General features: G+C 37.6%; 1 protein-coding gene across 8 annotated transcripts in view; it reads left to right on the top strand.

Annotated features, from left to right (window-relative positions):
- Positions 1-22,403: 22,403 nt before the first annotated feature.
- TRPS1 (transcriptional repressor GATA binding 1) overlaps positions 22,404-26,316 on the top strand; it is a 235,974-nt gene continuing 232,061 nt past the window's right edge. For 2 of the 8 annotated variants that reach the window (XM_016138169.2, XM_016138166.2), the window contains exon 1: positions 24,077-24,935. Coding sequence is in view for 1 of the 8 variants with exons in the window: in XM_016138167.2 (XP_015993653.1) it covers positions 24,031-24,040 (10 nt within the window). In the remaining 7 variants the exon portion in view is untranslated. Of the gene's footprint in view, positions 22,558-22,816; positions 23,373-23,519; positions 24,041-24,076; positions 24,936-26,316 lie in introns of those variants that run through there. The other 6 variants (XM_016138163.2, XM_016138164.2, XM_016138170.2 and 3 more) reach the window with 6 other exon arrangements.

Here is a 26,316-nt window from a genome sequence, read left to right as displayed (position 1 = left end):
ACGGAGGGCATCCAGGAGCCGAGGGAAGGGAGTGTTTCGGGAAAGTGTTCAACAAATTCCAGTGCAGCAGGGTTCCAGAAGATTTATGTCCACCGGATTTGGCAAACGTTTTGGTTTGAAAGCTGGAATATTAATTTTGTAAGGAGACTCAGATTCACTGTCTTCTGCTAGCTAGCTCATATTACTTTTATAAGTGAAATAGAAATCATCACTGAGTCTGAGTCAGAAATGTAGTCTCTGTTGGTGGTTTTATCCATTATTTAATATTCTCTGTCATTGAAAATTGTCTCCTCCATTCAGTGGGATTCTCTAGGATGAGCACCTGAGGATTCCAGGTGCAATGAAGCCCAGTAGCATTGAAATCTCTTGGAAACTAAGTCATACTCTAAAGGTTAATTTCCTGGCAGGTCAGCTGGAAGTATGGGATTTGTTGTAGGTAGTGCTGTCCTGAGTATGGGATTTAGAATCAGGCAACTCTGTAGTCAAAACCCATTTATGGCAACTACTAACTACGCTATTTTTTTCTTAATCTCATTTTGCTCATCTGTAAAATGGGACTAAAAATGCCTGTGGAGTCACTGAATTGTTTAAGTGAGATTTTTTATATATATATGTATATATGTATATGTATATATGCATATACATACACACACACATATATAAGGAGAGATTTTACATATATGGAGAAAGATTTTATATATAGATTATATGTGTGTGTGTGTGTGCGCACGCGTGTGTGTGTGTGTGTGTGTGTGTGTGTGTGTGTACGGAGAGAGAGAGAGAAAGAGAGAGAGGGAGAGAGACTGAAATGTGACAGACTCAATAATCCCACCCCTGTAGGATCATACTTATTTTGTTACTATTACCAAAAAGTAAGTATAATTAAAAAGTTATCTGTCTCACCTTGAAATTATTTATAAAATTATAGATTGGATGATTATGAGGGAGGCAACATAGTACTTCAGAAAAATTACAGATATTAAGAATTTAGAAACCTGGATGGAAATCAGCTTCATAACAAGTTAGGTGAGCAATAGTCATTTGTCCCACAGATATGTCGCACACCCACCGTAGATCAAGTTCTTTGATAGGAGTCAGAATGTAAATTACACATGGGAAGAGATTTTTCTGTTTTAATTTACTGCTATAGCTTAGCAAGTAGCAAGAACACTCAAAAATTTATACGTACCTAGGTCTTTAAGAGTATTAAATTTTAGCTGTAGATTCGAGTAATTGTAGATCTCGATTTTTTTTTTTCTCTTCTGAGGCTCTGTAATGTTACCGTTACAAACAGAGTACAAGAGATAGAAAAGTGTATATATAAATAAGAGTCATAACAATTAAATTGTCCGTGTAGTTCATATAATAACTCATGGAACACTTAACATTTATTTTGTATACCTACTATGTGCTAAGCACTGAGAAATGGTGAACAAATTTGATATAGGTTTTGCCCTCACAGGATATATATTTCATCTCTTTTATTTCCATGTACCCCATGCCTCTATATGTGAGATGTCTGGCAGGGAGTTAGCCTGCAGTTTGTAGCCATGAGAGAATAAATGAAACTAATCTACACTAGAGTTAGTCCCATACCACTGAATGCTACCCAAAGATAGCAATTTGCAAAAGGTAAGTTAATACTGGAATAATTTCTTCCTAACTACAATTGTTTGAGATAAACAAAATAAAGTCTACCATTGTAGCATCGGCAACTTGACCAAGTAGGGAGAAAGTATGCAGGCCACCAAAGAAGGAAAAAGAGAAGTAAATAAAACCACACAGAGGTGGAATTACAAGGGCTGTGAGAGAGCAGGGGTGACATAAGTCACGTTGACAACCTACGTGGACTGAGCCTGATCCAGAAGAATGTCTTTGCAAGCAATGGGTTTAAATCCCGTGAGCCGTTGACGGATGTTTAGTTGTATTTCCTGGTGTCTGGTGATAACCCCTCACGTACACCCAGAAAGGTATCCATCACTATGTATATAAGTCTTTCCATAATTTATCTGCCCTCCATTGATTTTGTGGGCAGTATTTTATTATATGTTTAGAAATACCACCTCATAACTAATTCCTACTTGTTGTGTTACTATTTAATTTTTGTCAAACTATGATAATATTTAAAGTGTTCTTTAAAACATGTTTGATTTTGAAATGTGATTTCATTTTCCTATTTTACACATTTTCCATTTTTAGAATAATAATTATTGCATATATGTCACTTAATTTATATAGATTTCCCCTTAAAAGATGTTAACAGAAATTCTCTAACCTGAGAAATTTGTTTTAATGATATGACTTTTGTTTTTGATAACTAATAAGTATGTATTTTTAATTTATCTTTAATAAGTCCAAGTTTTTTTAAAAAAAAAATTGGTATGAAAATACACTGTTTGGGCAGATGTTGATACACAAAAAAGAAAGTCACAGTTCTCTGAAACATTAACACATCTATAGTGTTTTATATATGGTTACAAAGTAATGTGGTAAAAGTGCCTATTTGTATGCATAGCTGCTAATTAATGTTTCCTTAGACGGAAAGTATTGCATAAATGTGTACATATTGACATGTATTTAATATAGGCAAACCTATGTAAATAAATCTATTTAACCATATGTCAAGCAATCAATATATATCATCTCCTAAATACTAAAAAGAGAAACCCAAAGTGCCCTGTCACATGCTAACAGTGTATTTTAAGGACATTAAATCAGTGGTTCTTTATTCTGTGGTAGTTAAACCTGAGGGCCAGATAGAGCCCATCTTTTAGAAGACCATGTATCTATATCATCTTCATGGAACTTACACTAAGTCATTATAAAATCTGCAAAAAGTTTAGAAATACAATTTTTCCTGTCTGACAAAAATTTTTTTAAAGGATTTTCTTTTGATATTTCTAATTAAATTTTTAAACATACAAAGTGCAAATGACAAAAATGAGTACATTTGCTAATAAAGTTTGAAAACTTGATTTCAAATCGTTTTATTCTACAAACTTGTCTCCTGATTTTACAGCAATTTATTCAGCTTTAGAAGTAAAATATGAGAAAACCGTTTTTAGAGATTGTCTCATTACTTAGAAGAAACAATGTGGAATTTAGATTTCATCATGGATTTGTCCCATGTACTAGCTCTTTCAGTCATTTCTACTTTAGGGATTTCCCAATCGCCACAGTATGAAACATTTTCGATGCACTAATTAATATCATTAAGGTTTTTAATTATTAATGATTATAATGCTAAAAATAAAAATAGGTTTTTGTTGCTTTTGTTAATGTTACTATTTGTTTTTAGGACATGAACAAGGATGGGTTATATTGATTGTTTGGGAAAGATGTTATAATATTAATAGACAACAAAAATAAGCAGAACCACTCAACTTTTTTTTTTTCTACTTTTCTATTGAGGAGTATGATCTTCAAACTGGAAAGGTTAGAACAAACATCGTTAGGAGGGCACTAAATTCCAGAATAGATGAGGAGATAATAGAAAGTACCTAGCACTTCAAATGAGTTTCAAGTCTCCTTATGAATAACGTCTCATGGTGCTGAAAGAACTTGCAGATGTGATGATGAAACCAGTTTCAGTAATCTTTAAGAAATCATGGACAACAGGAGAGGTGCCAAAAGACTGGAGATGTGAAAAATATCCCAAATCTCTCAAAGGGATAAAAGCACAATGCATCAATTGTGCGGTAGGAATCCCTCAGCCCCGCCACCCCCATCAAATTCTAGATCATGTTATCAAATAAATGGTTTATATGTAAATAGGGGGAAAACAGAGTAGTTACTAGAATTCTTTAATGATAACCTAAAAAATATTGTGGCAAACTAACCTCATTTCTGGGTTTTATTACAAATCACTATTAACTAAAGCAATGGTTGAAAATCATAACACGAACACAAAGCAGTATGGTATTTCAGGTGTTATATTGATTTATTAGTTCAGGATTGGTGAAAATTTTTATATCAAGAGCCATGTGAAAAGGACTTGTGTTTTTTAATTGCCAACATGCTCATGTCAGCCAGCTGTGTGACAACTATGCTAAAACAGTACCAACATTGTAAGGTCTGTTCATTTCAGGTGAAGGAAAATGGTATTACTATTGCGCCTACGATTAATCGGAGCTCATCTTGACAATTCTTGCTTCCAATTTTTGGGCACCAAACATTTGGAGGATATTGTCAAACTGGAGCTGACACAAACAAGAGTGAACAGGCTGATGATGAAGGGCATTTCAGTCATAGTAGCGAAACCACTGAGAGACGTAAAAAGACTCAAAGTGTCGTTTTCAATGATGTAAGGAGAAGCACGTGGTCATGAATAGATTGTTTCAAGCAGATCCAGAGGCTGTAGCCAGGAACAATTAATGAATGTTGCAGGAAACCAGAGGAGAGGTTTCTTTCAATTAGATTCACCAAAAAATGAACCCACCTGTCTTATGAATCAATCATTTTCCCATCTCTGGAAGTATGCAGGGAGGGACGGAATAGAACAAAGGAATTTCTACATTGCTTGGGCAATTGGTTAAATTTCAGATTCTTTTTAATTCTGATTATTTGACCCTAAATATTTCTAGCTATCATTTAGTATTCTTTGGACATAAAAAAAAAAAAAAAGATAAAAGAAAGAAAATATCTTGAACTGTTTCTAAATATTTAGGAAAAGTTATCGAATGTAGTAGTTTTCACTGCCATGAAGAAACGCATTCAGATGTCATCATACAATATATCCCAGAAGCAAAAGCTTTATTTGAGCTTTCTTCTTTGGCATAGGCACAACTTCTATGTCATCTTAATGATGAATGCGTATTTTGGCATTTTATCTGATTTGTTGTTATAAAAGAAACATGTTTAAATTGTATACTTACACAAGCTCAGCATCATTTTCTCTTTACTGATTTAGTTAAATATAGATTGTGAGCTCAGAAGGGAGCAAACGGTTGATGATTCTCAGAGTCTTTTGTACTATAAATGTATGATCAAGAAAGTAAAAATTCCCAACCAGAGAAGACTAACTATATTCTCAGCTCCTGACAAGATGGAAATAATTTGATAATGTGAAAAATTTAACCAATTTACCCTCAGTTTCAGTGAGCTAATTCAGCCTATATTGTAAGATGTGTCTTGCCAAGTGACATACCTATAAAATTTGGACTCCTAACTCTGAAGATTTGCATGTCGGTTAGAGATGAAATCTTTGAGATATATATTCAAATTAATGAATCATGTACAAAAAAAAATGAAACAGCCTCTAAAATAAAACACTCCCTTATAAAATACTAGTACCTCAGTGCATATTTCCTAGGGAATGGGAACTTTTAAGACATGGAGAAAAATTAATTTAACAGTTAGAAAGATGTGACAAAAGTTTTCCTTCAAAATGAAAGAGAAGGCAGTTCTATTGTGTATCACAAATTTTGTTCACTACACCATAAATATTTAATAAACCTGACTATGGACTGATAACATCAAGGAATATTTTTGAACATATGCAAAATATAAGCGAGTTAGCTAACATGACTTTACATATTCATTATATAAATTTTAATGCTTGCTAAAGTTGTGGAGAAGTAATTTAATTATCATAATGGAGTGCTTATAAGAGGATTACACTATAGGCAAAAGTTGCTATCTGCAGTTGGATTCTTTAAAAATGTAGTACAGCAAACCTCATGTATAATACATGTTGTTATAACAAGGCCTCAGATATGCTAAAGGAGAAGTCGATACTCACGCACCCCTCCCAACCCCCACGCCTGGAAGAACTCTGTATTCCCCTTTAGTTCTTGTTTCAGGTGTTACTCCTGAATCCTATATCTAACATTGTAAAAGCTTCAAGGTATTTCACAAATGCTAAGTGTTACCGAAGGCTTCACTTTATAATTAAAATAAACAGATAAACAGAAAAACAAAAAATCTGAAGGTCTAAAGACTTAGAAAACAACATAATAACATAAGAGTAAGTTAGTTTTAAGAAGCATAGCATCGCTCAAAACAATGTTAAATGAGATAAAACATGAGGCAATACATTTATATTCAATGAAGCATTCATTTTCCTTTTTCAGATAATACTTGCTGAGTTAGTTAGGCATCAAGAAACATTAAATGGAAGAAAAAGAGGCCAAAATACAAAGAACTTGCTCAGTAACCGCATATATTGTTATAGAAAGATATTTAAAGTGGATTACAAGTGTGTTTTCCCTCAGCTTCTTAAAGATTGGAGAAGGACATCTATATTAATGGAGTTTGCAGATTGGATGCCAACATTATATTAAATTGTCAACATGAAGAAATATGTTAAAACATGAGTACTCCTAAAGAACTAGAAGTGGTTACAGCAATAATGATATAAATTAAGGAAGTATAAAGCAAAATGTCTATGGGAAATAATTGAAAATACACTATTCTCTGGTGAACCTGAAAGACACTTAAGAATTGTCACAGAACATTGGTTCCCTTTCTTGGGTTGTGATACAGATTAAGGTTGCTGAGCATCTACAGAAGGGTCAGGAAAAATCCTCAGGGGAAAAAAATGTGTTCCCTGACCTCCTGGGTAAACACAGAATGGCACAGGGGAAAGAGGTATGTTTTGGTTTGTACTCCCCCTCCTCCCTCTCCTCCTCAGTAAAAGGGAAATAGTAGGGAGGGAATATAGGGTGCTGAGGAGTCTCTGCCTGGGCTGTGGCCACAGGACAGGCCAGCAGTATTTCAGATCGACGTGGCATAACTATCTTCCTCTACACAACTGGCTGTCATCTACAATCCTCACTGGCTACCTTTGATTCAGGGGAAGCAGTAACCCCCCCCCCCCCCCAAAAAAAAAGATTTTATTGCAATAATCCTTGTTATATATTCATTTTGATAAAGCAAATAAGTGGAACTCTTTTAGTAACTTTTTTTGTCTGGCCACTGAAATCATAATGATGATCGATTTATACCTTCCTTAATATATCCAAAAAGCAGGGTAATATAGATGATAGAAATGGATGGTTTAAATAGTTGGTTTCCAATGAAAAATACTGAGGTTCAAAAAGGAAGCAGTATTTTCTTTTTTATTCCTTGGGATCTGAATAAGGAAACTTGGGGCATTTTTTTTTTTTTTCTGAACGAGAGCCAAGAACAACTAAAGTACTGAAGAAGCTCCAAAGATACATTAGAGGAGAAAAAAAAAATCTATTTTTTAAGCTGCAGAAAGAAGAGCCTACAAACAAGTGTGGCGGGCAGTTCAGGTGACTGGTAAGATTATGTTGTAAAAAACAGAAATTTAGCTTGAATGTATAGAAAACTATTTCCAAAAGATGAACATCTAAACAGCTAAACTTGCATACTGGTTTCTTAATGATGGACAAAGTGTTCATTTTTTTATAAGATGAAGTTTAATGAGCTTAGACAGTAACTATACTTTCAGAAAAGAACCACATAATCAGTTGATAGTTCCCTCATAGCTAAGATTTCTATTCTATTTACACTAAAGAGAGAGATAATTTCAACCTGATAATTTTCATCTCTGAAGTTTCATTTTATGTGCCCGTTGCCAACTTATAGACCCTCTCAGGGTTTTGCACACTGTAATCAGGGTTGCACTGCTCAACACCCTTTTCCTAGAACAATAAAAACTCTCCATACCTTTTCAACTTGTCACGTTTTCACTGCATTATAGAATTTAAACAAGCTTTGAAGATGAAAAAGACTGTACACAATGCTTAAGTGTTACTATTATTATGATGATGATGATATGGTCTACAAGATGTACAAGGGCATTTTGGGATGAATGTATTATGAGTCACAAAGTTGCAACTAAAGACAGCTGTTTGATTGCTACTTGAGAGAGTAGAGTTGAACAAGCCTGAATATGGATGATCTCATTTGGCTTTATAAAACTAAACAGAGCACAGGCAGTTTAGTTGGATAATATATCTCTAAGGAAAAGAAGAGTTAGTATAATTCATCTCTCTGCTGTAGTATATATCATGCTCTTGGTTATAAACTCCAGATAGGATTTCTGTTTCCAAAAGGTCAGATTATCTTTAGCCTGGTGACCTCACTCTTTGGTCACAACATGTAAGCTTTCATTTTACTATCATATTTTTTTAACTTTAGTTATATTTTTCGCTTTCTTATCTTTTTTGTAATTCTCCCCACTATATTATGATTCTTGTGTTTCTGTGATTCTTCTGTTACTGATTTTTTCCTGTACCATTTCTCCTCCCATGGAAAAGAAGAATAAAATTACTTAGAACTTTGGTTTGTATTTATGAGCTCCCAGGCTATTGTAAACTATAGAGGGAAAATATGAATTAGAAACCTACAATCAACTCAATATTTCAAGATGCAAAGAAATGAAAAGTTAAATAATTATATAAGATTAAGTAACAAGGAATGTCAAGGGTATCACGTAGTTACCAAATGAGTCAAATAGTCACAAAAGGACTGCAGATTTAGGCATGGAATCTATCACAATGTGTTAGCTGGGCTATGAAGTTTGCAACAAAGAAATGAGACTTTACCAACATTGTATTGATAGGCAGAAAGGAGCAGGGATGGCATTTTAGACTGGAGGAACTCTTTGAGAAAAGTTGCAAAGTTGGAAAGGAAAATATGTTTTTTTATGGAGTGGTATGATTGGAATAAAGACACCATGGGGAGTTTATGGAAAAAGGGTTAGGAATGTTGCTGGGGTCAAATTTAGGCAGATGTTGACTTTAGATCAAGAAGATGAAACTTTACTTTGAAAGCCTAGAATAGTAAGTATCATGTGTCACACTTAATTTGTTGATTGATATGCAGATAGAATGACTTATAGATGACGTCATGAAATTTGCATTAACAGAGATTAGGAATCGGCCATGGGAAGGATTTTCAAGGTTCAGCTGGAACAAGTGCCATGATTATGAACATGAATGTAATGGCGATATGGAGGCAGAGTACATGCTAAATATTCACCAACTGTGAATTAAGCAACATGGAGCCACTGAAGATTTTGGTACAGAAGAATAATTGGACTAAGAGGTATAAAAATATCTAATAAATGCATATATGTGGATTAGAGAAGGAAGACAATGGGCAACCCAATAAAGCATGAGACAAAGGTCTTAATACAGAGAAGTGGCCATAGGAAGGAAAAAATGATGTGGAAAAATGACATGACAAAGGGAAAAACTCAATAAGACCCGATGACTGGCTGTGCATATGGGATATAGTAGTGAATGAATTAATGAAAACACAGTTTCAAGCCTGAGTGACTGAGATGCTTGGTCTCATAACTTAAAAATGTACGTTTTCATTGAATACACTTGTCTTTCTTACAGTATCTGAATCCGTGGAATCTGGGTCATTGAGCAAATGGATAATCTGTTCTGGGTGAGTATTACTCCAAAATGAAGTAGAAGGGATATGAAAAACATTTGGGATTGGCAAACTTGAGGGGAAAAAATCGAGATCCAAAATATCATTAAGTGATTTATTGTAATTATTTATAATATTTGACTGGTGATTTTTTAAAACCAGAAATGCATTTTCAGTGCCAGATGTCACATAAGTAAAGAGTGAATGCATTATACTTTTCTTGACCATATGTATTACAAAGGGTTGAATATGTAAACCCCGAGAAGGCAGAGACCATCTATACTTTTGATAACAAAAGCTCTGTGGAGATCTCCATATTCAGGTTTCTACTGGAAAGGAAAGTATTTATTTGATTTTTGTCCAGAAGGTGTCTGATGTACTATGTGAAAATGGAGTCTTTTGTTATCGGATTACATAGTTCATAAAAATATAGCCCTTAAAAGTAAAGTTTTCTTACTAGGGTATGACCCTTTGAGTAGTACGTAAGCTAAGTTAGGTGGTAAAATATAATATTTGGGAAGACTATCAATGAGGAATTGGTCAAAAAACATTCACCAAGAAGAGCAATGAAATGAATCCTCCTTCTTTAGAATTGTCACGACTGTACCCTGTATACAGCATTATCTCAAGTAAGAATATTTAAGGTACAAAAGGCCAAAATTACTGGTCATATAATATTGTTTTATTTATGGAAATATTTATCAAAGACTTAGTCACAAATTCCCATGGTATATTCAAATCTATTTCACTTGTAAGAATTAGTTTTAGGAGCAGTTGTGAGGAAAGCTATTTTCGTTAATTTATATTTTGGTTTTTTAAATTGATAACTTTTAAAAACTATCTGCCAAATGGTGGGGGTAGAGCTATGCTACATAATATATAGCTTAAAAGTCAAATCCTAAAAGAGATAACCTACTTCTCCAAATGCTTAACATATCTAAGAATGGCTTGAACTCACATGACACAATCTAACCTAGAAATGGATGAGGAAAATATCATAGCACAGAAACTAAATTTGGTTCTGCTATCTTTTTTTTTTTTTTTAAATAAGGAGCTGTGTGAAATTGAGAGTTACCAATTTCTCTGGATTTTAATTTCCTTAGCTGTGAAGTGAAGAGATTAGACTAGACGCTCTCTCACAGAACTAAATGTTCTTATCATGTGGAATCTGTGTAGGTGACCAAGTAGACTCAAGAGAAACCCATGAACATTGATTTTGAACCTTATCACCGCAAGAAAGTCTGGAGCTGCTGGCTGACTGCTTTCTTTGTGCTACTATATTCCTCCACTGACTAATACATAGAAAACATCTGAGAGAAACAGTAAATGTCAACTTGATTACAGAGTCCCAGTCACCCTGGAGGATCAAGGTTAGCTTCCTCAAAAGGTATGAAATTATACAGCCCTGCCCATTTCCTCTAAGTGTCATCAAAATAGTCTTGGTTCCCATGGGCACTTCCTTGCCATGTTGGTAAAGATATAATCAGTGCTTGTTTTATTTCTGGAGACAATTTGGGCAATACATATCATAATGTAGAATGTATATACCCTGTGTTCCGGTAACCTCCCTTCTAAGAATTTGACCCAGGAGATGACAACGCAGGTGTGAAACACTCTACACTGAAGAGTGTTCACGACTGTGTGGCTCACAATGAGAAAAATTGGGAACAACTTAAAAAAAAAAGAAAGCATACTCAAAAACAGCCGTTTAAAAAATGATGTAAATAGAATGAGAAAATGTGGACATTTTATTAATTGTAGGAAGGAAATTAAAGACCAGCATGCCTAATATAGACCATTTATGAAAAATCGTGAAATTGCATGCGTATGAGTATAAATGCATTGGTAGGTGGTTTTTGAGCTCTTTATTGGAACTTTTATATAGCACATGAATATTTTAGAATCAATATATACATCAATATTTCAAAAACAGTAAAAGGAATAAAGAATAATTTTGGCTCCTGATCAGTCCCAAGTGAGTGTAAGAACACTTGGGTTACAGCTATGCCGGTGGGTAGCATTCTTTTTGGATTGTGGCTAAGTTGTGAAATATTAAAATTTGAAGTTTTTTTCTTTTTTTTCTTTTTTTTAGAAATACCTTCGGTATCAGAAATTACAATGTCTACGATAGCACTTAAGTATTTATTTGTTACATCATTATAGCTGAAGGATTTCCCCTTTTTTTCTGGCTTCAAGTCCTACAGTTGTATAACTATCATGTACTATTCTATATGATAATATTGCTTTAGCTTTGGACAGATTTTATTAAGATATCTTAAGGTAGTATATTTTGTCTTTCTGTAAATATCCTGTGGGATACTTCTTTTGCCTGTCCAACATTTGAAGCTATTCTTCACTTTATGAATCTCTGTGGGAAGTCAAGAAAAACCTCCCCTTACAGAAACTAATCATGTGAGATACTTGCTTTCCCAGCATCCCTTGAGCTAAGGCACAGGCTCCATCAGCAGACACTCCTGCGTCAGACTTTAATGATAGGGTTATGATTGCAAGAGGAAAGTAAGGAGGAATACTCTCTCTTTCTCAATAGCAGAAACAGTGGTGGTAGCTGCATGGCCAAGTTTCTGGGAGCATTATTAGTCCAACTGTGCAAATGTTGCTCCCTGAGCCCAGTGGTGGCAGCAATGATTTCTTCATCAGTCTAGTTCTGAAGATAGTTTGGGGTGTCTTTTCTAAAAGCTAAGCTTTGAGTCGATTTTCCAGATCTCACAATGATTGTTTGAGCTACTGGGAACACTTGTAATACATTTATTTTCTTCTTAATCATTCCGTCAGTTATAACTGATGACTCTGCCTAATAATACACTCATGCTTTTCTGCCCCTCGTCAATGAATGCACACTTGTACCTGCATCCTTGCCTTTTCTCTGACACATTCAAGAACGACAATATGCTATAGATGCGATCTGTCACCGTCTTAAGGACTTGGCTTCTGACATTATGCCCTCTCTTATCTGCTTTATCAATCTCTTACTTTGCACTGGCTCTTTTCCTTCCGCAGGCAGGCGTGTTCGTGCATCTTCCATCTTTAAAAAAAAATCCCTTGCCCTCACCCATACTTTCAAGTAACTAAGGCTTTGGCTTCTTAATTGACAAACATCTTAAAAGGGTTATCTGTGCACATCGTCTCCACTTCCTCACCTCTGACTCATGGCCCAGCTCTCTCCACTATGGTTTCAGTTCTCATCTTTCTACTGGAATACATTGTGCCAAGGTCTCCCACAGTCTAAGGCCATACAGTCTAACTTATGAAACACAACTTCTTAGCTTCCCCTCTTTGTTGAAATGGTTTCCTTTCTCTTGGATGGTTTGCACCCTGTGCTGCTTTCCTTTCTCTCACCTGGGTTCCTCCCTGCACACCCCCCCCCGCCCCCCCCCCCCCAACACACACATACACAATATCCTTTGCTGGTTGGGAAGAAATCTTTGCCACTAATTGACTTCTCTAATCTCAGTCCTAGGGGCTCATCTTTCCCATGCTTTCTTCCAGAAATAATGTGATCTGTTTTCGTGGCTTTGAAATGTCACTATATACTAAATGTAAACCTCTTGCACTAGACAGATTTTAATCCTGTCCTTCATCATTTTATGACCACCAATGTCTTTCTATGAAATCTCCATTCCCACATATGGATTTGAATTCCTTGGTCATCTTCACATGGAGCCTTTCAAATACTAAAGGATTACTGACATGTTATGATAAACATTTTGCCTAGTTAGTCTCTTACTTCCTTCAGTAAATTTTGAAGGGCACTGTACAGAAAACTCCAGGTTTCTATTAACACAATAATAGTAATTTATAAGGTGAAGGTTATTAAATAAAACTGCTGATTTAAACAAATATCCCAGCGGTATTCCCAGTATACCGCTATTGTTCACAGAGGTTATTGAAATTTGTCTTTTGGATACTTTCACTGAATTTCCAAATCATTTTTAATATCTTCATGTCTTTGCCACCTGAGAGTGAATTCAGTGTTGAATTTTGTCAAAAATTACACAGAGCCAAGCCTAGCAAGTGAGATGGGTCATCAATCTGTGCAATATCATTTTGGTATGGAAGTCCATTTATTTGAATTGCCTATAATTGGCTAGAAATAAAATTATACTTCTTTAAAAGTTCCACAATAGTACAGTTCTTGGATATCAACTGACACTGGTTTAAGCCCTAAAGAAAACTGGAGAATGCAGGGGTTACAGCTGGCTTGGGGTGCGGTGTTATTCAGGGGTCCCCGCAGCATTGCAGACCTCGGTCTCTGTCTCTCCACGCCTAAGCTCTGTTTTTTCTGCATTTGCTCAAACTTTCTGTGGTGGCCAGACAGCTGCAAGGGCTCCAGCCTCACATCTCTGCAAGCCTGAGGGCCATGGAATGTAAGGTTCAGGTTTTTTCTCCAGTTGTCCCCGAGGTTTCCTTGGTTCTGACTGTCAGGTTCCTGACTGTGACACTCCGATAAGCAAGGCCAGATGCTTGCTTTTCTTGCAGTGAGTCATTTTATAGAGTTAGAACAGGGGCTTCTCTTCCTACAGAGGAAAAACAGTGGACTATGGCTAGGGAAGAGAGAGTGGATGTTGGTATAGCTAAAAAATAGCGAGTGTTCACTGGAACTGGACACACACACACACACACACACACACACACACACACACACCATAATTGCAAGTTTTAGTGTCATGTCAAAACCATATGTTGGAGTCTCAGGTCTGCCACCAAAATGGTAGGATAGGGTAGTGTGTCTTTAGACCTCTGATTGAGTAAGTTCCACGCCTGACTGCATGTTTGACTTTGGTCTGGCATTGTATATGCCTCAGTTGCCTTATCTACAAAACGGAGATAATAGTGATTCCTACTCCTTAGAGTGTTTAGATTAAATAAATTAATATATATGAAGTACTTAGAACAGAGCCTGGCATATAGTAAGCACTGTATAAGTGTTGGCCATTATTGTTACTTTGGTATGCCTTCATCTCCTTATTTGTAAAATTAGAGGAGGAGTCTGCATTGTAATAGAGAGCCGATATATTATAATTCTATGCTTTCTAAGCATGTAGATGATTCTCATCCTCGAATATAGTCTCTCCAAAGGAGACTTTGAAGCAGGAGGCCTGAAACCTGTCACGAACAGGCTACATTTTATCATGACCTTAATAGAAATTATATAACCTTCCTCTCATGGTATTCTGAATGAAAAACAAATCCACTGCCAAAAACATGGTTAAGGAATATGTGCCTGTTAGAATAGCTCGTCACTATGTTATAAAAGCTCTTAGTAAAGCAGAATGATCCTCAGTTCTTACCTCTGTTCTATCAGTAGAGTCTCATGCTGGATATGTGAAGAAACATTGAGTAAGAGTTTGAGTTTTGTCTAATGATATTATAAGTCATAGCATAGTTTCCCACTGAGCAGTGAGCTCGGTAGGACAGATGATAGAGTTATCAAATATAACCAATAATGGAACCATTTTTAGAATATGTTGCATATATTAATCTATACAAATTGTTCAGATGTACCTTATAGAATAGGTTGTTTCTAGATGGCTACTTTATATTATTTTCACTTTCGTGGTCTAAAAATAGAATTGCTCTTTATTTACCTAATATGAAATCAGGTGTAAAGTAGCATGTCTCTTTAAATAACAGCGCTGGGACACTGTTAGTTTCTAACCTATAGCAATTAGAAACTCCTGGCATAATTGAAGCAATCTCTGCATTCTTCAAGTGTCTTTATGTTGTGGAAGATAATAAGAGATATGTCTCCTTGTTTAAAGGGCTTCAATATATCTGTGAATACACATGTATGGATGTATACAGACTATGCCATGATATTCTACATGACTAAGTTATACAGTTGGGTATGAGTAGTTCAAGGGTTTTGCCTGAAACTGCTTTTTAAAAAAAGGAGTTAAAGAATATTGAGAACAGATTAGGTAGTACTGTCTAAACCTTCATTTAAGACTGCGAATAATAGAAAAAAAAATGTGATTGAATTATCGTTTAATTAAAAAGGCAATGGCAATGATTATGTAGTGGTCATCTGTAGTCCTGGGCGTGCCCTTAATCTAAAATTTCCGATGGCCTTGGGAGAAGTGAACGATATAGTTCGACGTGTCAGATGTTACCAGTGTTCTCAGTCTCTAACTTGTGAATATCTTGGGGCCCAAGAAATTCCCCTTATTCCCAGGAGTCTTACCTTGTTTATCTTACTGACTTAATTAGCTTTGAACTATGAGTGTCCATGCCTTTCTTTTCAGACAGCCATCTCCAGAGTCTAGACGAGAGCAAATTGGAGCAATTGCCCAGGGCTCTGCTCTGCTGGGGAAACCCAGCAGCTGGGGCTGCTGCAGTGGGTTTGCGGATGTCGGCTTAGGAAGGAGGAGGAAGGTGAAAGGGAACGCCATAGAGCACAACAGCCAGACACAATTAGCACAGTCTGTAGAGCATCCTCCACCCCCAACTTTTGCCCACTCCATGAAAACGTGGTAACCCCAGTGCTGCTAGCATTGTAAACTACTGTACGTGACCTTTTCTTCCATGTCTGAACTACCTTATTCTCAACATTAGCTCATGCCTTCATGCTTTCACCCAGTTAACATTTATCAAGGTCTGTCTTCATATCTTCACATTTGTTATGGATCAAAACATATGTATTTAACTATTGAATTCTATTATAAAGATGATGTTAGACCCTAGGGTGCAAAGATGACTTTAAAGCAAGTCTTTCTGTATCAACCAGAGTCCACACAGATAACACAAGACATACTAAAAGAAGAATCCGAAGATAACACAAGACATACTAAAAGAAGAATCCGAAGAGTATTTAATGAAGGATCAAAGTCAGGGGCAAGGTTTTGGAAGGCAAAAAAGAGATGGCGAAACATCCAGAGCCTAGCAACAGCCAGAAGCAGCTGCCCCAAGGCCTAAAATCACAAGGAGGTGGGGAGGTCTTATTACTAGAACCCTATAAAAGTATAGCCATGACAGAGGGGCTGCTCGGCAGGAGAGAGTCAGGGGAATAAGTACCCTGACTGTCTCTCTTCCAATACTCAGCGCTAATAGTGCCATCAGTCAAACCAGATAGTGGGGAGCCCAGGTGATGTAGTGTTCCTTTTCTTGCATGGTGCAGAAAGAGAATGTGGGGACTACCTTCCTTCCAGAAGCTGACAGTCCACTGTCTTCTGATTAGTGTACAATTATAGCTGAGCAACGTTTACAGTTAGAATAATAAGTAATACTTATCATTTGATCATTTGGTCATGTCTACGTGTATGTCTCTATACCCTTCAAATTGTCTAGATGCACCAAGGATAAATCAATTGTGTGAACACTAAGATGAAACATTAACTAAACAGAAGTTTTTATTTTTCAGATGATCACACACTCAGAAGCACATGTACATATGCACACACATGCACACATGCTTCCAGACACTTCCATGGGATCCATATCATGTTATGAAGTGCTCCCTGTGAAAACCCTGGGACAGCTGGATCTATATCATCAATTAAATATTACATGTTTGATAACTTAATATTCAAAAATTAATAGCTATCATAGATAGACTTATGCTAAAATGATTCACTGTTTTAATATGAAACAATATAGAGAAAAAACACCATTAATGTTTAAAGAGATAACTGTTTATCTCTACTTCACTTTTGTAACTTTCCTAACTCACAATTCTAGCTTCTAAAACTTCAAATAATCCCTTACCATCTGAAAATTCTCAGCTTTCTGCTTCATTTTCTATAATTCTACATATTAATGCCTAGTATTTAAAGATCATTTAATTCACTATTTTTAGAGCAACTTGGAATTATGAACCCAAACTTAATGATAATGAGGACAATATTTCAGAGGAGGACAAACGTCTCCTGTGATATAGTGCCAAAAATATGCTGCTGAGATGAAGACCACCCAGAAACTTCAATTGGCATATGATGCATCAGCCCATATGTATTAAAGACAAAAAGAACAGAAAGGAAGGAAGAAAAGGCCACATGGAGCATTTGAAATTTGGGCTCAACAGTGTGTTTCTAAGTAAAATGTAAAGAGGCTGTTCTGCTCTACAAATTCAATTTAACAGATGTTTATTGAGTACCTATAATTTGATGGTCTTCTGCCTTCAAGAATCTTGCAGTTTAACACAGGAGGGAGGTAAGTCAACAAACAACATTATACAAGTCACTGTGATTTGTCTAGAGAGAGAAGCAAGTCCTGTGGAAGCTTACTTCCTGCCTTGCTGATTCAGATCTGGAATTTTGGAGAAGGCTTCATGCAAAGGCTAAATCTGCGTTTGACCTGAGAAGAGTGGGGATCTAGCATGGAGAGTTGACATGAAAGGCCCTTTGAAGCCTTCCAAGTGGTGGTGGCAGTAAATAGAAGCATTCTGAAGTGTCAGGTGGCTCTAGAGAATGGCTCAATAGGTGGGTCAGGAGAGTGTCCTGTGTGGAAGAATGGAGTGAAGAAATAAGGTCAAAAAAAGAGTTTGGGTCTAGGTTGTGGGAGAACTTGAATGTCATAAACATTTTGGTATTATTCTTTTGGCAGGTGGGAATTATGGGATTTTTGTCATGAAGAGCAGAAAATGCAGAAGGGAGAGGCTCTGATCCGATTGCTCTGTATAATGATGAACAGAGAGAGAGAGAATAGGGAGGTGAGGCCCAATGAGATGTCTCAGGAGAGATAACTTTTTAATTTGGGAAGGGTCAGCGTGGATAGAAAGAAAAATAGTAGGAGGCACGAAACCCTTGAGAAAAGGAACCATGGGAGGATGAGGCAGCTGATTAAATGTAGGACCTGTGGGAGGGGGTCTCGTCAAAGGTCTGAGGTTTCTGGTCTGGATGACTCAGCCTTTGAAGAGAGATAAGGTTTGTCTATTTCCTTCCTCATGTTGTCTCTCTTTATATACTTCTCTTCCTAAACTAGGATATTAGACATATATTATTCAGATTCATGAGTTTGGTTTTTAGTGTACTATTTCAGTCTGAAATTTAGGCAAAATCGGGTGTTGGGCTTGGATATATACAACTGAGAGTTAATTGAATAGAGTTTGGAGAATGGATGGGATGAGATTATAGCAGAAGATAATAGTGTAGAGGGTAGAAATATGGAGAACATTGGAAAACACCTACTTTTTAGAGTTAGATAGTGGATCTTGGTTAATTTAGATACAAATGTTTCTTACTGAGAGAAGGAAAGTGAGTTCAGTTATTTCCTACAGTGGCTTGGTTTGAATGCACAACACTGAGTAATCCAATAAATTCCACTTTTAATCCAATGGATAGTGTACGGTTGGTTGTTCATAAAACCTATTGAAAAAAGCAAAAATTCTTATTATTCTAGGGCTCCCTAAGCAGGGATTTTGTGTCTGTGTGCATGTGTGTGTGCGCACATGTGCCTGTGTGTTTCTACACCTCAGAAATTTGTTTCCTCTTTTAATTAAATAAAGCCCATGTTTGTTGGCTTTTAGGGTGGGCTGCAAGGCCCATCTGTTTAACTAGGCAGTTGCCTGATATTGCATGGGGAGGGTTGGCAAGTGTAAGTGTGAATTTGAATACCAGATACGGGCTATTTTAAGCTGAATTTATCTTTAATAAATTCACCCAGAGGTGTTCAGCAATAGGTAGTTTGGAAAATGATCATGATTTGTGTGGCAGAGTCTTTTTTTTTTTTTTTTTTTTAAGGTTGAGTGGTGTGTAATTGCGAGAAGAAATAGACTCGGGGAAGTTCATCTTTGATAATGCTGTTTCTTTAGGTCCCACGGTGAAGGAAGGCAGACTACATCAATAATTGCTTTTGATATGCTGGAAGGCAAAATAGTCTTCCATTTCATATGATATAGTACTAATTTGAGAGCAAATAATACATAAATATTTTCTCGATAGTGTGCGTTAAAGCAGTCGGCATTTAGGACCAAGGGTTGTCAATCTTTGAAGTTTCTGAAAGGAATTGCAATTTATGACGTGTTAGGGTAAACAGTTGGATTACATTTCTGAAATACGTGTTCCATCAGGTAAAATCATTGTGATTACAGGGACTGGAACTGTAAGTAAGTTATGTGCTAAAAGGTTGAAAATGTAAAACAAGTATGCTTGTGCTTAACTACTAATCCCTCTTTGTATCTCTGCTGAATAAACTACAAGTAAAGGGGGAAAAAAAAGAGACTGTTTAAATAATAAAACAGAAAAAGTATACTATGTTATTTTAAATAAGAAGCATTATATAGCTCAAGGAACTGTTTCATCGGTGCTCCAGCCGTGAGAGAATATTCCAGAACAAAGAATTATGAAAGATTATAAAGAAGTTATTTTAGTTGAAAGTTATTCCTTTTGTTTGCTTTTTAAAATTTTCCTTAATTTTTTGATGTATTCTATAAAAGCAAAGGTTGTCATTTAAAATCTAGACTCCATTGTTCAGAAACGGGTTGCAAATAACAGCTAAAGAATGGTTTTAAGGGCTTTGCATATGTTTGACAGCAGAAGATAATAAATGTAAATAAATCTTTAATATTTCCCTTAATTCAGTCTGTGCCATGCAAATGTCAGGACTATAAACACAAATCAACAAACATTTGAAGGAAAACAATATACATAACTTATTTTATATATTAAAAACAACTGTCAAGCAATTATGACCTCATGTATTAGTTGGTTGTTTTGAAATATTCCTACTAGAATTAAAAAAATGCTATGAGGGCCTTTGAGCTTATACATATTGTGTCAATCAAGAGCATATGTAATATATCTAAAGCATGAGGTAAAAATTTTCTTCATAAATTATTTCATAAATAAATAAGTAATTTACTTGAAAAAGTTTACAAAAATATTTGTGCTTTTAATAGTTCTCTACAGATCCTTTGTGGTTCATGTAAATGGATTGATACAGACAGCATTTTGATCTGCTGTACTCTAACCCGAAGGAAAAAAAAAAAAAGTAACATGAAGAGATTCTTCATGTCTCAGGCAAACTTCAGCAAAATTGAGTCCGTGAAACTTCATTCATTAAATTTTTAAGTGACCATGAATTTGTTGGCTTCGATACCTAAAGTGTAACTTTATCCTTTCAATTGAAGAACATAATTCACTCTCAGACCTTTGGCTTTAAATTTTTATATAATGTATAATTTTGGGTACACTTAATGGTCAGATTTTCTATTATTACAGGTGGAAAAACACCAGTCATCTCAAGGATTTTGTGCTTGCAAAAGCATGTAATTTAATTTTTTTGAACCAATTTAATCAATGATTGTTTCATGTGAGTAAATTTACACTCTTGATGATTACCTTAGATGTGAGAGTGACAGAGAGGAAGATCACTTCCTCTTTTGAAATGTCATTTAAATTTTGGGGAGCAGAAGGAGATTAGGGGACTAATCCTTGTGATATATTGTACTATTCAACTTTGCTGCTAAAATGCTATAGCCTGAGATTTTATCAGTTAGATACCAGCTTCAGCAATTTTAGGTGGTATTAACCCTTTAAATACAAACTGTTCTACTATTCAGATGCATATTTCAAAATTTATTTGATCTAATATTTTTAGTTAGTCATGACTCAAGAATGTTTCACGCAAATCTTTTTTTTTTTTTCCTGAATAAAAATGCTTCTCACTGTGCCGTGCATATTTCCATAAAAGTCGGTAAGCTAATTTATGGCTTAAAAAAGAAAATAAAAGTCTATATTTAATATATGAATACCTTTTACAGTGGAAATTGGCAGTGGACAGTATTAAATGACTCTAGTGTGAAAATATGCAGGTGGTCATTAGTAGCTGACTATGAGATTTACTGAAGATTTTGATATTAATTTTCCCTGCAAGCAGAACTACATATAAATCTCACTGTTCCCAAATTAATTTAAATTGATGTTAACATATGAATAACTTCATGAGTATAAGGTTCATTGTCTTCTCACTCCTTTAGGGAATATATTGTTTGCCTCATTCTGAAACTGTATTTTGACTATTCTTTTACCTGACTAGTTTCTCTATTGCAAAAGAATTACTGCTTTTCTACTCATAAAGAGTGTATGGGACACGATACCAAAATTCTGGAATTAAAGTGCTACAAAAAAAAAAAAATCACGAATTGCTTGACTAGGTATATTAAGTAGAAATGAAGTCCTTACAGAAAAAGCAGTAAGTTTCTAAGAACACATACGTAAGTTAAAATTTTTTTGATTAGCTTTTTCGGTTCTGATAATAGTATGTTTCGAAATATATATTCATCTTTTCTCTTTGAAGGTACAAAAATCACTTAGTGAAAAATATTTTGGAGGAAATTACTTCATCTTCGGCTCACAGATTCATGATTGTACCTCTCTAAAATTCTGATTTTAATCATTTTGTAGTTTGGAAAAGGAAGGATGTTTCTTCTTTTAGCACAAAATTAGTTTAAACTGCTTTTCACTAGAGGAAAAACATGCCACTTAAAGTCACCCAACTGAAGAAAATGAAGTCCAAACTCCCAAGAAATGTTTACTTAGTTTTTAACACCTACTATACTTTGACTGCTGTCATGGTAGTCTTATGTATTATTGATTTTTAGAAGTTAAAAAAGAAAAGAAAAGAAAAAAACCACCCCGCTCAATTCAGTAACTTATTTTGAGGATATTTTACTTGATAATGAGAGTACTTGCAGATGTGAAGTAATAAAGAGAATGTCATGCTTAATTCAGAGTTCCTTATCTGCTACTACAACCCCACAGAGCGGCAGGTACTAATCTTGCAGCATTTGATAATGTTCTCACTTTATCTATTTTGTGTACCCCCTTTAAGCGCCCGTGGAGCTTACTAGCTTCTCTCTAGCCCAGAAAACCATAGCAACCTCAGTCTGCACTTCTCCAACTCAGGATAGAGTTCAAGTTCTCCTCAAGCCCTCTTGCCATCAGATGCATCGGAAACACAGACCACCAGCTTGGTGTCCTAAGACTTCTTCATGTCCTAGAAAAAGGGGGAGGGAACACACACACACACACACACACACACACACACACACACACTCACACACTCTCACACTCACTCACTCACACACCCTGCGTCGTTTAATTGGTAGGGAGAATGGAAAGTAACACCCGAAAAGGTAAAAGCACTTTTAGAGTTCTTTTGATTGTTCATGAGAGCATCTCCGAGTGTTTTGGGACCATAGATCCGGCCGCCACGCTCTGACGCCGATCTGCCCCCCCACACCCTCCAAAGGTAGGTCCTTATCTTTATCACAGTATCCCTAAAGCTTTTGGATTTTTCCTCGGTTTCCAGCCCGCACGTTCACACATGGGGGTGGGGGAGGAGGAGGGGGGAGAGGCGGGGCGGGAAGGTAGCCGGTCCCTGCACCGCGCAGCTCTCATTTGCGGCGCTCGGACTCGGGCGAAGTTCTCGCGCAGCCGGCTGGCCGCGGCTGGGGCCGGTCCCGGCGGGCGGCGGCGGCGGGTGCTCGGAGCCGGGCGGGGCGGCGGCGGAGGCGGCGGCAGAGGCGCGGGGACGCGCGCTGTCTCTTTAAGGGAGCTCGGTCTGGGGTGGCGCTTTCCTCCGCGAAGGCTCCTTTGATATTAATAGTGTTGGTGTCTTGAAACTGACGTAATGCGCGGAGACTGAGGTCCTGACAAGCGATAACATTTCTGATAAAGACCCGATCTCACTGCAATCTCAAGCGTCCTCTTTTTTGGTGCTGCTCGTTTCTCCAGACCCCGCGTCCTCTCGATTGCTCTCTCGCCTTCCTATTTTTTTTTTTTTTTAACAAAAAACAACACCCCCCCTCCCCTCTCCCACCCAGCACCGGGCACATCCTTGCTCTATTTCCTTTCTCTTTCTCTCTCTCTCTCTCTCTCTTTTTTTTTATAAAAGGGGGGAGGGAAGGAAAAGGGGGGGAGGCAGGAAAGACCTTTTTCTCTCCCCCCCACCCCCCCCAATAATCCAAGATCAACTCTGCAAACAACAGAAGACGGTTCATGGCTCTGGCCGCCGCGCCACCATCTTTCGGGCTGCCGAGGGTTTTCTTGACGATTAATCAACAGGTAAGGAGGGGAGGCCCGGGCGGGCCGCGGGGCCGAGGACCGTGGGGGGCGCGGGCGCCCCTCGGCCGGGCCCGGGGCGCCGCGCCGCGAGTGCTGCGCCCGCGCGTGTGTGCGCGAAATGTGGGCGATCGCGAGCGGGGAGCCCTGGGAATTAAAAGTGACTTTCTTTGGGGGGTAAAAAAAAAAAAAAAAAAAGAAAGAAAAGCTGAGGGAGAGTGTGCAGAAAGCCAAGCACAGGCTTCTCGGGTTTCACATGCATTTTCTTTCTTCCTTTTTTGCGAGTGTGATTTCTTTCTTTCTTCTCTTCTGCTCTCTTTTCCCTCCTTCCTCTCCTCCCTTTGGTGGGTCTGAGGCATCTGAGCCTTAGAAAGGAGCGACTTCAAACTGCAGTAGCCCCTGGAGTCAGGAGGGTCAAGTTCAGCCGCCCGGGAGGAGGAAAAACAAATCCCCATTTGCCAAAAAAAGAAGTTTCGGGCCGGTGCCCCCTCCCCCTCGCAGCCCCACTCCCCCTCGCTGTCTCTTTCTGGCTGATTTTAATTCTGTCCTACCGGGCGCAGCGGAGGAGCTGGAGGTGGTTGGACCCGAGGGGCCGCCGCCGCCGCCGCTACAGCAAGTTTTCTGGGGCTCCTGACAAGCGGGGAGCAGACTAGGCACCAGCATGCAAAGTAGTAAGTTGGTCGAACTTGGGAGGGTCGGGAGGGTCTCCAAGAGGGGCTTTCGTGTGGTCCCCAAAGTGGGAAAACAGCACAGGACTGGCGTTGCCTTTGAAGAGTTTGCAAAGCCAGGCTTCAAACTTTTTTCCCTTAAAGGCCCAGCTGGGCTGGAGAAGGAGGGTTGTCGCATCTCCTGATGCACCCGCCTGAGCGCGGCTCAGGGCAGCTTGGCCGAGGGGTCGGTGCCCCGTCTGTGCCATGTGGCAGGGCCTTGCAGCCAGGGCGCTTCCGTAGGGGCTGAGGAAGGGGCAGACTTCCTCTGCGGTGCGGATGATGCGCCATGTGTCGCGGGTCAGCGGACACTGGTCGGTGATTAAATGCCTGACAGCGATGGGACATCCAGGCGGACAGGCGCTTCGCCTTCTGTCTAGTTCCTGTTTGGGTTCTAGAGAAACGCATCCTTGAAAGGCCAAGGCAAACACCGCTGTCCCCTCAAATAACTCCGGGATTACAGGACCCCATGCATAATTTGAGGGTGAGGCGGAGGTGGGAGCCGTTTGAAGTGCAAAGCTGTTTTTGTGGCTGGGAAAGCTTTTTTGTTAGTACCTGTGTGAGATGGTGGTGTTTCTTTCCCTTTTTTCCCCCAGGGAAGTCAGTAACTGTTTTATGACCCTAAGACTCTAAAGCAATTTAAGTTAGAGGGCGAGAAGGACTGGTGGGTTTCAGAGGAAATCGTGGACTTATTAAATTTTAGGTCTTGCTTTACTTCCTCATATCTTTTTAGGCCTCAGAATTGATAACTATGAAAGTTTTTGAGTAAGAGCGATGGATCTTAATGCTGAACCAAAATTATGATAGAATATTCATCCTTATCCTATTTTGGAAAATCACGGCTAGACTTTTAAGTGAGGTAAGTGAAGTGAGAAGTTTAGCGGAGAAGTTAAATCACAGAGAAGTTAGGCCGATTCATTGAACTTTTGTAGATTCATTGAACTTTTGTAAACGCACCTGGGGAACAGGAAAGGGTCTGATAGGGATACTAAGCACAAAGGCAAAACACAGATAGGGCCTGAGACAAAATTACAAAGAAGTGATAACTCTAGGCCTGGTTGTTGGCTAACACTTGATTGCTCAAAACAAAAATAAAATAGGAACCTTCCAGCCAGTTTTCAAAGTCCTCCAGCTCTTAAGTTAAAACCTATGGATCTTGCTGGCACTGGCATCATGTTACTTTCCTGCTGGTTTTAGGAAAAGTTGATCATTTAGAAAAGGCTGCCAGAGTTAAAAATGCAAGGGGCAGCAAAGGAAAGTAGTGCGCGCAGCCAGTTCTTGACGTGGACAAAATGAGAATGAAAGTTTCTGAGTTTAACTGTTGTTAAGTTTCTTACATGTGCTCATTTGCTTAGAACACTTTCTCAGATAGTCCACCGGTTAATGTTAAAAAAGCCAACTAGTTCTAAAATGGTGTGGCCTTTTTTTTTTTTTTTTTTTCACCCAAGTATGCCACGGTTGTGAATAAATACAGGGTTTGTATGGGAAGATGAAGCGTTTCCTGTAAGTTTTGATGCTGACAGGACAGTCTGGAAATGATACCAGCATTTTGAGGACTTTTTTTTTTTTTTTTTTTTTTTACCTTTAAGCGAAAGTTTATTAATGATGTGATTAATCTTAACAAGTCAAACGTATCATTCTTAGAGCTGATCTCTTCTCAGATTTTTAAAAAAACTTTCTTTTAAAGTTATACCCTGGAATGAAACATCTCTAGATTCAATTAAATAGACAGGGCCACTAACATGCTAAAGTTTGACGGTTATTTCTGGATACTGATAATATGAAAATAAAACTCCTCGGGGGAAATAGAGTTTAAAGCCAACATTATGACTGACTTGATTTCTCTAAATATGAGACATTCTGAAGCTCCATTAATACTCTGTTGGCAGAATGTTTTTTCCCATTGGTGAGCTGATGTCTGTGGCTTCCTGATCTATCTGTTGTGTGTTAGGATATATGTGGGTAGAATACTTTTCCACACATATTAACTAGGTCTGACACTCTTCAAATAAATGGTGGAACATAACGAGCTCCTTCCAAAAAAAGTTTGTCACTCCTTTGAATTCTAGCTGCTGTAAGAGAGTGCTCTTTAGATGTTGTCCTTTGTCTCTTCAAGGTAACATTAAAAGAAGTGTCTTAGTAGCTATGAAGTCCGAGTCGATTTTAGAGCTCAGCATTTTGACAATTAATATTTGAAATGATTTTGTAAAATTTTGCTTGAAAACAGTTTAGAATCTGTA

The sequence above is a fragment of the Rousettus aegyptiacus genome, unplaced genomic scaffold (genome assembly GCF_014176215.1).
Source record: "Rousettus aegyptiacus isolate mRouAeg1 unplaced genomic scaffold, mRouAeg1.p scaffold_m13_p_15, whole genome shotgun sequence".
NCBI lineage: Eukaryota > Metazoa > Chordata > Mammalia > Chiroptera > Pteropodidae > Rousettus > Rousettus aegyptiacus.
Note: the sequence above shows the minus strand (reverse complement) of the source record. Positions and strands in the feature narration are given on the sequence as shown.